Below are 12,593 nucleotides of genomic sequence, written 5' to 3' on the forward strand. Positions count from 1 at the left end.
TTCATTTATGACAGTCTTGTAACAACTAAAACATTGTCTTTTATTTTCATAAAATACTATTTGTACATTTAGTATACGAAAACATTGAAACATATAACCTGAAAGAGCATAATAATTTGCCATAAGGCTTCCTTAATTTTTCATGAATTATTTATTTGTCACTTATTATTACTTATAACAGTACTTAGCTTCCCCATCTAAACTAGTTATTTAACCTCTAAAACTCAGTTTCATATCTGAAAAGGAGAATAATAACAAAACTTTCACTCATAAGGATTTTGCTAGCTTAAGCAAAATAATGTCTACAAGTATATATAAAGCATTTCAAACAAAATCTGGCACTAAGTAAACATTCGAAGACCGTCCATTATTTGTAAAACAAATACAAATATCTTTTCAGTACAAAAAGATATTCTACATTTTTTAATAAAGAAAAAGAACATTTTAAATCAATTACTGAATAACCCTCTTGGAAGTTAATGAAAATAAACCACCCAAGGTGTTTTTTGAGGCACCTGTCCAAAATAGTAACAGGAAAACTTTAGAAACAAGTACAATGAAAAATTGGTCATGGGTGGAGTTGAAAGAAGGGTATAGAAATTTAAAAGTATTATTTCATTATAAGATTAAGAAAAAAACTAAAACTCCTACCTAACTAAATATATACTTTCTTAAACAATGTGTTAAGTGATTGTACACAGTAATTGGAAATTTGTATAACAAATATTCTTATTTTTCTTTGAATTTCTCTTAACTTTTAATTTTTCAAATTATAATTAGGAAGAAGAACAAGAGGTTTTCTTTGTATCTACCTGCATAACATTTATAAAATATATAGTTATTTTCTTTTTTCTTTCATCTTTCTTTCCTCCACCCACTAGATGGAGTCCTGCTATGTCACCCAGGCTGGAGTGCAGTGGCACGATCTGGGGTCACTGTAACCTCCACCTCCCAGGTTCAAGCAATTCTCCTGCCTCAGCCTTCCGAGAAGTTGGGATTACAGGCGCCCACCACCACACCTATCTAATTTTTGTAGTTTTAGTAGAGACAGGGTTTCACCATGTTGGCCAGGCTGGTCTCGAACTCCTGACCTCGAGATCTGCCCACCTTAGCCTCCCAAAGTGCTGGGATTACAGGCATAAGCCACCGCACCCAGACTTTTTTCATCTTTCATGCAGATGAGATTATAAAAATCCCTATTATATACACACATACATACTATACAATATTATGTTTCACACAAGTTTTTGAGTACACAATTAATGTTAGTCAAATAAATCTGTTTTACGTGAGAAGATCCCAAAATAAAACAAATTTTAGATAACAAGAAAGTAAATGCATCATCTTGTGAGTTCCTAAAATGTTTATCAAAAACAATTTTTGATCTTGCCACATAGAAACCACACTCAAATCCTTCCACGTCACTTTCCTGATTAGAGGAAAAAAGCAAAAAGAACCACCCCAACCTAAGATTCACTGGCTCACATAACTGCCATTCTAGTTTTGTCATTTTAGTGGGTTCTGATGGTTGTTTGGTCCCTGTAGCTCATTCCACACCTCTTGTAGTTCCATGGTATTTCACTTATTGTTCTGCAGAAGCCATAAATACATATTTTTACCTGTAGCTAGATAAGATAGTTTCTCACAAAGAATGCTGTAGCTATTCTGTTATGTTCAACTTGGATTTCAAATACATGTGATTATAACATATCTTCATACATCTTAAATGTATAAACACATTTTGCTTTATAAGTGGTACTTTTATGTAAATATTATCCTAAAGGATTATTATTTGAAAATAAATTCTAAACTTAGTCTTTCTATTCAAATTACTACTGTACCTTGTAAAGCAGAGTGAATAGCACAATGTGTAAAGTTTTACAGTGCAAAAGTCTCATGAGACCTTTATAGCTAGGATGGAGTGATGTCCTTTTCTTATAGGGAGGCCAGGGATTTCCAGGAAATTTTCCGCTCTGTTTTAAACTGTAAAAATAAAACAAAACTAGAATTAGATGATAGCCTCAAAATCAAACTGTGGTTTAAATGTAATTTATAGACACCAATTTCTGACACAATGTTTTATGAAGTGCTATTTTTAATCAAATTGCTTAAAATGCCAAAGAGGTTTCTATTCTCTATACAATGAACACTACTATTTCTTTTCCTAATGGCTAAAAATGAGTAAAGAGAGCTACGCTGAAAATTAAAAAATATATATAAACTTTAAAGTGCTAACAAAGAGAAATGAACAGAAAGAATACGGATGAAGTACTCAGCAAAGAAATTTCCAGCTGTAACAATTAAGCAAAATAGATGATCTGAAAATTCTCCCACTACCAACAGTTGGAAAAGCTGGATAAAATATAATCTTTTGAATGCGTATTTGAGCTCACACAAAAAAAGTGGAATTCTCCAGTTACCACAAAAAAGAAGGAATTAATGACAAGCACTAACACTGTGCCAGTTGTTATAAAGTCCTTGAGCAAACAGATCACAAGGTGTGTCGGGCTCACACAAGACTCAGAGACAGAACTGAGATCCCACCTAAAGCTAAGACCCTTGAAAGGCTTTACCCTCATTGAAAGAATGACTCACAAGGAGAATGAATTAGCTTATCTGTCTCTTCTGGGATGTAAGAACAACAAGTTCCCCAAGAAGATAATTATGAACTTGTACACAAATACAGTAGTCCCCTCTTATCTTCAGGGAACATGTTCCAAAGCCCCCAGTAGATGCCTGAAAATAAGGATAGTACCAAACTCTCTACATACTGTGTTTTCCTACACATACATACCTATGATAAAGGTTAATTTATATATTAGACACAGTAAGAGACTAACAACAGTAAGTGGTAACAGAATAATTACAAAAATATACTGTAATAAAAGTTAGGTGAATGTGTACATGCTTTCTCTCTCAAAATACCTTATGTATAGTAGTCCCCCTTATACCTAGTTTCACTGTCCACAGCTTCAGTTACCCATGGTCAACCATGGTCAGAAAATATTAAATGAAAATCTCCAGAAATAATTCATACATTTTCAGTTGTATGCCATTCAGATTATTGTTATAATTCTTCCATTTTACCTTTAGTTATTACTGTTAATCTCTATCTCTAATTTATAAATTAAGCTTTATCATAGGTATGTATTATAGTAGAAAAACATAGTAGATATAGGGTTGGATATCATCCCTCATTTCAAGCATCCACTGTGGGTCTTGGAACATGTCCCGAGGATAAGAGGGGGACCATTGTACTATACTCACTCTTGTTCTTCTTGTGATGATGTGAGATGATAAAATGCCTACGTGATGAGATGAAGTGAATTGAATGATGGTAAGCACTGTGACATGGCATCAGGCTACTAATGACCTTCTGACAATATGTCATCAGAAGGAGGAACATCTGCTTCAGGTGATCCTGAATCATCAGGTCATGACAATGTGATGGCTGGATGTCAGGAGCAGACAATGTCAATAACTAACAAGCAAGTAGTATATACAGCATGGTACACTGGACTAAGGAACAATTCATATCCCAGGTGGGACAGAGCAGGATGGCACAAGAATTCATCACCCTGCTTACAATGGCATATAATTTAAAATTTATAAGTTATTTATTTCTGGAATTTTCCATTTAATATTTTTGGACAGCCATTGGCTATAGGTAACTATGCTCTTACAAATTCAGAAGCCGTTAAAATCATAACAGAAAATTTAAAGCCTAAACTATATAGAAAAGTTGTGGGCCACAACTAAAGTAGTGCTTAAAAGGAAACACATAGCCTTAAAATCCATATGTTTGTGAAAAAATCAACAACTAAGCATCCAAATTATAGTTAATAATAATGTATATTTAAAAATAGCTAGAAGAACTGTAATGTTCCCAACATAAAAAAAAAATACCCCAATTTCCCTGATTTGATCATTACACACTGCACACATGTATGAAACTATCAGAGAAGTATCTTCAAATACTGTGTAAAAGGTAATGTTAAGGCTAAGATATATCAATTAAAAATATTTTTTAAATATATAACAATAAAATTAAATAGGAGTAATTAAAAATGAAAACCAAATGCACTAAAACAACAACAAAAACTGAGTATCCAAGAAAAGGAACAAAGACAATCCAAACTAAATTGCAAGAAGACAATAATGGCCTGGCATAGTGGCTCACACCTATAATCCCAGCACTCTGGGAAGCCAAGGCAAGCAGATCACTTTGAGCTCAGTAGTTCAAGACCAGCCTGGGCAGCATGGTGAAACTCTGTCTCTACAAAAAATACAAAAATTAGTCAAGCATAGTGATGCACCCCTGTAATCCCAGCTACTCAGGAAGTTGAGGTGGGAGGATCGCTTGAGCCCAGGAGTTAAAGGCTACAGTGAGCCAAGATTGCACCACTATACACCAGCCTGGAAGACAGAGTGAGACTGTCTCAAAAAAGGGGAAAAAAAGGCCTGGCACGATGGCTCACACCTGTAATCCCAGCACTCTGGGAGACTGAGGAAGGCGGATCACGAGGTCAGGAGATCAAGGCCATCCTGGCTAACATGGTGAAGACCTGTCTCTACTAAAAAAAAATACAAAAAATTAGCTGGGCGTGCTGGCAGGTGCCTGTAGTCCCAGCTATTCAGGAGGCTGAGGCAGGAGAATGGTGTGAACCTGGGAGGTGGAGATTGCAGTGAGCAGAGATCGCACCACTGCACTCCAGCCTGGGCGACAGGGTGAGACTCCAACTCAAAAAAAAAAAAAAAAAAAAAAAGATTAATAAGTAATACAGGAAAAAAGAATAAGAATGAAATAGAAAATGGGGGTGGGAGGAGAGAGACAATCAAAAGTTGGTTCTTAGAAAACATAGTAAAACTGATCATCATCTGCTATGACACCTAACTCAAAATAAGAAATAGCAAACACACATAAATAACAGGAATAAAACACAGGGAAGTTTTCTAATCATTAAGTATAAACTTAAGATAAAGATTTCTTAGAAAAATATAACTTAGCAATTTTTTTTCAAGAAATAACCTAAGCAAGCCTACAACCTTTAAAGAAAGTGAATGTGTAGTTTTAAGTTATCCACAAAAAAAGAAAAGATTGTATGAGGCCCAGGTTGTTGAACAGGCAAGGTCCATTAAAACTCAAAGAAACACCACATGAATAAGAATGAAGCTGGACGACTACCTCACAGCATACATAAACACTAACTCAAAATCGATCAGAGAATTTGATGTAAAAGCTTCAGCGCCGGGCGCGGGTGGCTCAAAGCCCTGTAATCCCAGCACTTTGGGAGGCCGAGACGGGCGGATCACCGGAGTCCAGGAAGATCGAGACCATCCTGGCTAACCACCGGTGAAACCCTCGTCTCTATAAAAAACTACAAAAAAACCGAGCCGACGGCGAGGGGCGGCGCGCCTCTGTATCCCAGCCTACTACCGGAGGCTGAGGCCCGGAGAATGGCGCGTAAACCTCCGGGGGGCGGAGCTTGCAGTGAGCTGAGATCCGGCACTGCACTCAGACCAGCCTATGGTCAGACGCGAGACCTCCGTCTCAAAAAAAAAAAAAAAAAAGCTTCAGCTGTAGTTTTATATTTTTAAGCATAAAACTCTTTGAGAAAAACATAGGTTTAGCTATTTGTGACCTTGATTTAGGCAACAGACAGGAAAATTAAATTAATTTAGGCAATAAACAGGAAAATTAAAGAAAAAAACTGGAATTCATCAAAATTTAAAACATTTGTGACTTAAAGGACACTTTCAAGTAAGTGAAAAAGACAATCCACAGAATGGCAGAAAACATTCACAGACTAGGTGCGATAGCTCATGCCTGTAATCCCAACACTTTGGGAGGCTGAGCAGGCAGATCACTTAAGCCGCAGAGATCAAACCAGCCTGGGCAACACATGTAGAGACCCCATCTCTATAAAAAATTCAAAAATTAGTCATGTGTGGTGGCACATGCCTGTAGTCCCAGCTACTTGGGAGGGCCATTCAGGATCACCTGAGTCTGGGGAGGCCCAAAGCTGCAGAGAACTGTGATCATGCCACCTGTCTGAGCAACAGAATGACATTGTCTTAAAAAAAATAAATAAAAAAGAGAAAGAAATGAAAATATTTGCAAATCATATACCTGATAAGTCTAGTATTCAGAAAATATAAAGAGGTCTTAAAACTCAATAATAAAAAGTGCAATTAAAAAATAAGCAACAAAATTGGCAGCACCTGGTACCTTTATAACTGGAGGTGGGAAGGCAGGGGGTTAAAATAAGGAGGATTGGATGAAAACTGCCTTTCCACCACTGAAACAGAATTTTGGCTACAGAACTCATCTCTGGGGAGTATAAAATAGCAAGTACAATTGAGGGTACAAGGAAGAAAGATTAAAGTCGTCATATGCATATTTGACTCAGAGTCCCTAGGCCTTGTCTCCCAGTCGGTTCACAGAGTAATAGCAGCCATACCATTACCTCTGGGCAGTATCTCAGGATACTTCCCTGAGGAATCTGACCAGGCCAAAAAGAAAGATCTAACACAAGTGTTTCTCAACAAACCTGCCTACCCAAATCACCCTATATTAAAATTCAGAATCTACAAGTTCCAACAATGCACTCAAGAGCTCTTAATAACAAGCAGTCAACATTGTCAGACATCTGGGGAATGCCTCTAACTCAAAAGCTAGAGACTGAACAACAGAAAATGTACCTTAGAGGAAACAGATACTACATAGAACGAAGAAAAGTCTTAAAATAAGAAAACTATCATTAATATATCAGAGAAATAAGAAATATGATTATGAAGATGCTATAAAATTAACTTTGCAATTAAAAAAATTGGTTTCTGGGCCAGGCGCGGTGGCTCATGCCAGTAATCCCAGCACTTTGGGAGCCCGAGGCAGGCGGATGACCTGAGGTCAGGAGTTTGAGACCAGCCTAACCAACACAGAGAAACCCCGTCTCTACTAAAAATACAAAATTAGCCAGGCATGGTAGATGCATGCCTGTAATTCCAGCTACTTGAGAGGCTGAGGCGGAAAAATCACTTGAATCCAGGAGGCAGAGGTTGCAGTGAGCCGAGATCGTGCCATTGCACTCCAGCCTGGGCAACAAAAGTGAAACTCTCTCAAATAAATAAAAATAAATAAAAAATAAATTTAAAAATTGGTTTGTATATAATACTACAGTGACAACATATAAATGTAATTTTCAAAATGATCGCAATAGCCATGATGAAATACTTCAACTATTCTATTTCATTTAGCATTAAAAAAGCAATTTTTAATTTTACTTTGTTTCTCTGTTTGCTTTAAGCAGTAACCACTAAATGTGTGGCACCTAGATTAATAAATTGTTGCAAAATAAAGGTTATACATTTGTTGAAGGCCTGAGTAATACATCATTTTGACTGCTCTTTTCAAAAGCATTAATAGAATAATGCAAATGAAATGCTACGTGACAGAAAAAAATTACTTAAGTGACTCACACCAACACGTCATTATTGACTAGTTTGAGACAAAAATGACATACATAAAACTCATACATCATACTTTCCAACATGGGGCAGCAGTCATTAACCTTCAAAATGGGAGACAGGAGGCAAGAGAGATACAAGAAATTACATATTTTTAAAAATGTACTTTCCAGTTGAATTTAAAACAGATGCTTTATGAAATCATTTCCATCTTTGGAAATGGCCTAGCTCATAGTTCTAACAACACTGCCACTGTCAGACATATTTCACCAGGAACAGTGGTTCACATCTATAATCCTAGCACTATGGGAGGCTGAGACAGGAAGATCACTTGAGACTAAGAGTTCAAGACTAGCCTGGGCAATATAGCAAGAACCCACCTCTACAAAAAACTTTTAAACAATTAGCCAGGCATGGTGGTGTGCACCTGTAGTCCTAGCTACTCAGGAGGGTAAGATGGGAAGATCACTTGAGTCCAGAAGTTGGAGGCTGCAGTGGGCTATCATCACGCCACTGCACTCCAGCCTGGGTGACAAAGTGAGACCCTGTCTCAAAAACAAACAAACAAAAAACAGACATACTTTCACATATATAAAATATAACACTGAAATGAATGGATGGTTTTCCAACTGTTGGTTTGTTTTGTTGTTGTTGTCTTGTTTTTGTTTTCTTTTTAAGAGCTGAATGCCCACTCGGGCATATTTGGAAGGGAGAAAGAGAAGCAGGATGAGCCACTTCCACTCTCTTAAGCCTCTTCTTGCTGTTGCCCAACCCTGTCTTCCAGTGAAGGCCCACGAGATACTTTTATAGAACCTGGACTAGATTTTAAAGGCCTTTTCCAGCAATAACAGCCTAAAATTCTAAGCATCTAAGCAACACATAGAGCAAATGGCTTACTTTCACTTAAACTCTCAGCACAAAAACTGAAAGAAATCTACTTTTCGTTCATTTAACAAATATTTACTGGTTGCCTTTAAAGTGCCTGGCACAGAGCTAAATTGTGAGAACACAAAAGTTTAAATTTATCTGGCCATTTTTCATTTCAATTTGCAAGATGACCTCCAAAAGGTCTTCTTGCAAATAAAACAAGATCCCTCCCAGTATAATCAGTTAAGCCACATTTTGTCCCTTAAAACTAAAAAGCAGATGAAAATAATTAATAGCAAACAAATCGGCCAGGCACGGTGGCTCATGCCTGTAATCCCAACACTTTGGGAGGCCGAGGCCAGCGGATTATCTGAGGTCAGGAGTTCAAGACCAGCCTGGAAAACATGGTGAAACCCCATCTCTATTAAAAATACAAAAGTTAGCTAGGCGTGGTGGTGGGTGCCTGTAATCCCAGCTCCTCAGGAGGCTGAGGCAGAAGAATCACTTGAGCTCAGGAGGCGGAGGTTGCAGTGAGTCGGGATTGTGCTGCTGTACTCCAGCCTGGGTGACAGAGTAAGACTCTGTCTCTATAAAATGAAATAAATTAAAATAAGATAAAATAAATAAAATAGCAAACAAATCCTAGAATTTAGGGTTATCTTCCCACTTGTGCTGAAACAATAACTGAAACAGTCAATTGTACAGTCAAATATACAACAAATAAAAGACACTGCATAAAGGAAGCAGGTATTATTGTTTCACATACAAAATAAATCACAAAAATTTTAAGTTTTACATAATTATGTAACCAATGCATTTCTCTTTTTTTTTTTTTTTTTTTTTTTTGAGGTAGAGTCTCACTCTGTCTCCCAGGCTGGAGAGTGGCATGATCTCAGCTCACTGCAAGCTCCACCTCCCGCATTCACGCTATTCTCCCGCCTCAGCCTCCTGAGTAGCTGGGACTACAGGCACCCACCACCACACCCGGCTAATTTTGTTTTTGTATTTTTAGTAGAGATGGGGTTTCACCGTGTTAGCCAGGATGGTCTCAATCTCCTGACGTAGCGATCTGCCCACCTGACCTCCCAAAATGCTGGGATTACAGGCGTGAGCCACCGCGCCCAGCAGTAACCAATGCATTTCTGCAAGGATATGGTATTTATTTTACATACACAAAAGTTATCACACAAATAGGTTGCACATAAAATTTCAAAGAGTATTTTAAAAGATAATGGTTAAAAGGTTTTAGTCTAAAGCTAAAAAGTTTGTAATCTGCTATTACCGCTTTGAGTACATTATTTCTTTTAAAACGTAGATTTTCAAACTGCTAAGAAACATCATAGTGGTTCAGAAATGTTTCCGTTTTGTTTTACTGTGAAACAGGGTCTCATTCTGTTTCCAGGCTAGAATCCACTGGCATGATCAAGGCTTACTGCAGCCTTGACCTCCCAGGCTCAAGCAATCCTCCTGCCTCAGCCTCCCGAGTAGCTGGGACTACAGGCATGCACCAACATGCCCAGCTAATTTTTGTATTTTTTGAAAAGATGGGGTTTCACTATGTTCCCCAGGTTGGTCTTGAACTCCTGGGCTCAAGTGATCCACCTGCCTTGGCCTTCTAAAAACTGCTAGGATTACAGATGTGAGTCACTGCACCCAGCCTGTTCAGAAATATTTCTAAGAAGCTATAAAGAAATTGTACAAGAACTCAAAAGCCAAACAGAGGAAACAAGAGAATGAGGGAAAATAGAGAACAAAATAAGAAAGTGAAAAAACTGATAAAAACAGCTTCGGGAATATGGTTTTATCTGACTATGTGAAATAGTTATAAATCAAAATATGATATAGATCTAAACAGTATAAAACAGATCCCAAAACACAGGATACCTGGAAACAGAAAAAGTATACCCATGTATCAATATGGGTCTAAACCAGGTTTCTCAACCTAGGCACTAATGACATTAAGGGAATTCTTGGTAGAGGTGGTAGAACTGGCCTTTACTAGATGTCAGTGGCAATCCTACTAGTCTTCAGACAATGCCAAATATCATCCCTACTTAAGAACCACTGTTCTAAATGAAAGAAAGAAACTGCTCAGAGCTAAAAGTTTGCTAAGTGAAAAATAAAACAATTATGTTTTCCTTACAGAGTACCTGGCATATAACAAGCATTCAATAAATGTGTACTGTTAAATAAAATTTCCCCTTTAAAACTGATTGCATTATTTAATGATTCCTTCAAAGCTTTGAAAGTTTCAGCCCAATCTCAGTCCAAATTTCTAGTAACTACAAAGTAAAAGAGAATAAAATTTACTTAATTCTTATACATTTAAAACAACTAACCGTCACCACTACCCTGAAAAAAAGGCAGAGCCATTTAAGACTGGTGTTTAGGAAGTCTCAATTAGGTTTTCCATGCAAATACTTCTCCCAATTTTCTTCATTTTTCAATTTTTCAACAGGAATTACTCAAATTTATTTATTCAACAAATATATTATGAATACCTACTAAGCGCCAGCATTGAGATAAGTATTAAAGATGTAGAAGAGATACAGAGATAAAAATATCTTCCCTCAAGGAGCTAAGAGTTTAGTAAAAGACTACAAGCAAATTTTTACAAAACCACATGAAAAGCAGAAAAAGAGTTCAGAAACCAGAGAAAGAGAACCTCACTCTAATTTCTCCAAGGGTTTAGAGAAAGGGAGAGAGAGATGCTGATGGCTGAACTGGGTTGTTGTTGTCGTTGTTGATTCAAAGATTGTTTTGGTTTTGTTTGGGGGAGGAAGTGAATTAAAATTCCACATTAAAACTTTCTTCAGATATTTGTCTGTGATAGATATTTCTATTACTGCAAAGTCTTGGCAAAAGAGAAGTTTCACTTTGATAGTTATCTGGGTAAGTATTAATACTTTCTCAAAACCAAGGACATGTGCATCATTTAAACTTGTTTTTTAAACGTTTAGCTGTAGGAAAGCACAAGTAAAAGATGATATCCTGTGATATTCAGCAATATAATATTAACTATTAAAGTTTTAAAAGAGGTGGAAATAATACATTTACAACAGTCTACAATTTATAATAACATACAAAATTGAATTCTGCATTTAAAAGATATTTTTCAAAATTTTTGTCTTCTGCAGTCATCAATACTATAAACTATTTTGTTAAATATTTACAAGTAAAATTCATTTTGCTTTGGCTATTTTCCCAGTTGTCATGACCACAGAAGTATGTTCACTTATTACAGACACCCATTACCATCTCTGATGTCAGAGAATTCTATTCTCTTAACTTGTGCCTCCTCTACTGGTTCAAAAGTAGAACAACACAAAACCAAGCCTTTAATTCCACTGATGAAACAGCAACTAAATAAGTTTCTGTTTTTTAATTTAGTGATCATGTTCTAAATCTATCACATTAACATCAAATTTTGGATAAAGATCTTAACATAAATCTCCGACAGATTATTATTTAAACCTTAAATTATTATTTTCATCTCTAAAGAATGGACGTATAGTTTAATGAGAGCATATCATATCTGTGTTATAATTGAAATTTTTCCATATAAATATAAAATACTCTGTTATGATGCTAATCAATTTGATGGACTTACAATGCAGTATATCTGTCCATTGCAGACTGCACATCTCTACGGTAAACTGTTCGAAGAATGACCATGACGGGGTCAAACTCTTGATCCCAGACTTCAGCTATTATTCAAAAGAAAGTAGAAACATTGACTTCTCAGAAATAAAATCAATATTTATTGACTTCTTACATTTGTTAAGTATATTTTACATTTGAAAGACAGAACAATTTAATCTGATTATAGTATTTGCCTTAAGAAGCTTGATGCCATGATTACTTTTCTAAGTCAAAAATCACAATTTCATCATCAGGAATGTTCTCTTGAGTTCAGCAAGCACTAAAGAACAAAAGTTTTGTAATACAACAATGCCTCACCAGAAAAGTTAACTTCATTGTTGTTGTTTTTTGCAGGGTGCCAATTAGAAAGAAACACAGCATGTTAAGACCTTTGAGTGTATTTAAAGGCAAGTAGGGCATGATGCCTCACACCTGCAGTCCCAACTACTTGGGAGGCTTAGGCAGGAGGCTCATCTGAACCCAGGAGTTGGAGGCCAGTCCAGGCAACAAAGACCTCGTTTCCCTTCCAAAAAAAGTATTAAAAAAAAAAAAAGTACTTAAAAGCAAAAACATGAAAACTAGATTTAAAGATTAATGAGGCTGGACACGGTGGCTCA

The 12,593-nt window shown here is 36.5% G+C and overlaps 1 protein-coding gene across 1 annotated transcript in view; it reads right to left on the reverse strand.

Annotated features, from left to right (window-relative positions):
- Positions 1-12,593, reverse strand: part of UBR3 (ubiquitin protein ligase E3 component n-recognin 3) — a 285,317-nt gene that overhangs the window by 151,927 nt on the left and 120,797 nt on the right. Inside the window, exons 20-21 of the mRNA XM_017854465.1 lie at positions 11,945-12,041; positions 1,842-1,983 (exon numbers count right to left, since the gene is read on the reverse strand). Of these exons, the coding sequence (XP_017709954.1) occupies positions 1,842-1,983; positions 11,945-12,041 (239 nt within the window). The remainder of the gene's footprint in view (positions 1-1,841; positions 1,984-11,944; positions 12,042-12,593) is intronic.

Source organism: Rhinopithecus bieti, unplaced genomic scaffold, assembly GCF_001698545.2.
Source record: "Rhinopithecus bieti isolate Rb0 unplaced genomic scaffold, ASM169854v2 scaffold_37314, whole genome shotgun sequence".
Classification (NCBI taxonomy): domain Eukaryota; kingdom Metazoa; phylum Chordata; class Mammalia; order Primates; family Cercopithecidae; genus Rhinopithecus; species Rhinopithecus bieti.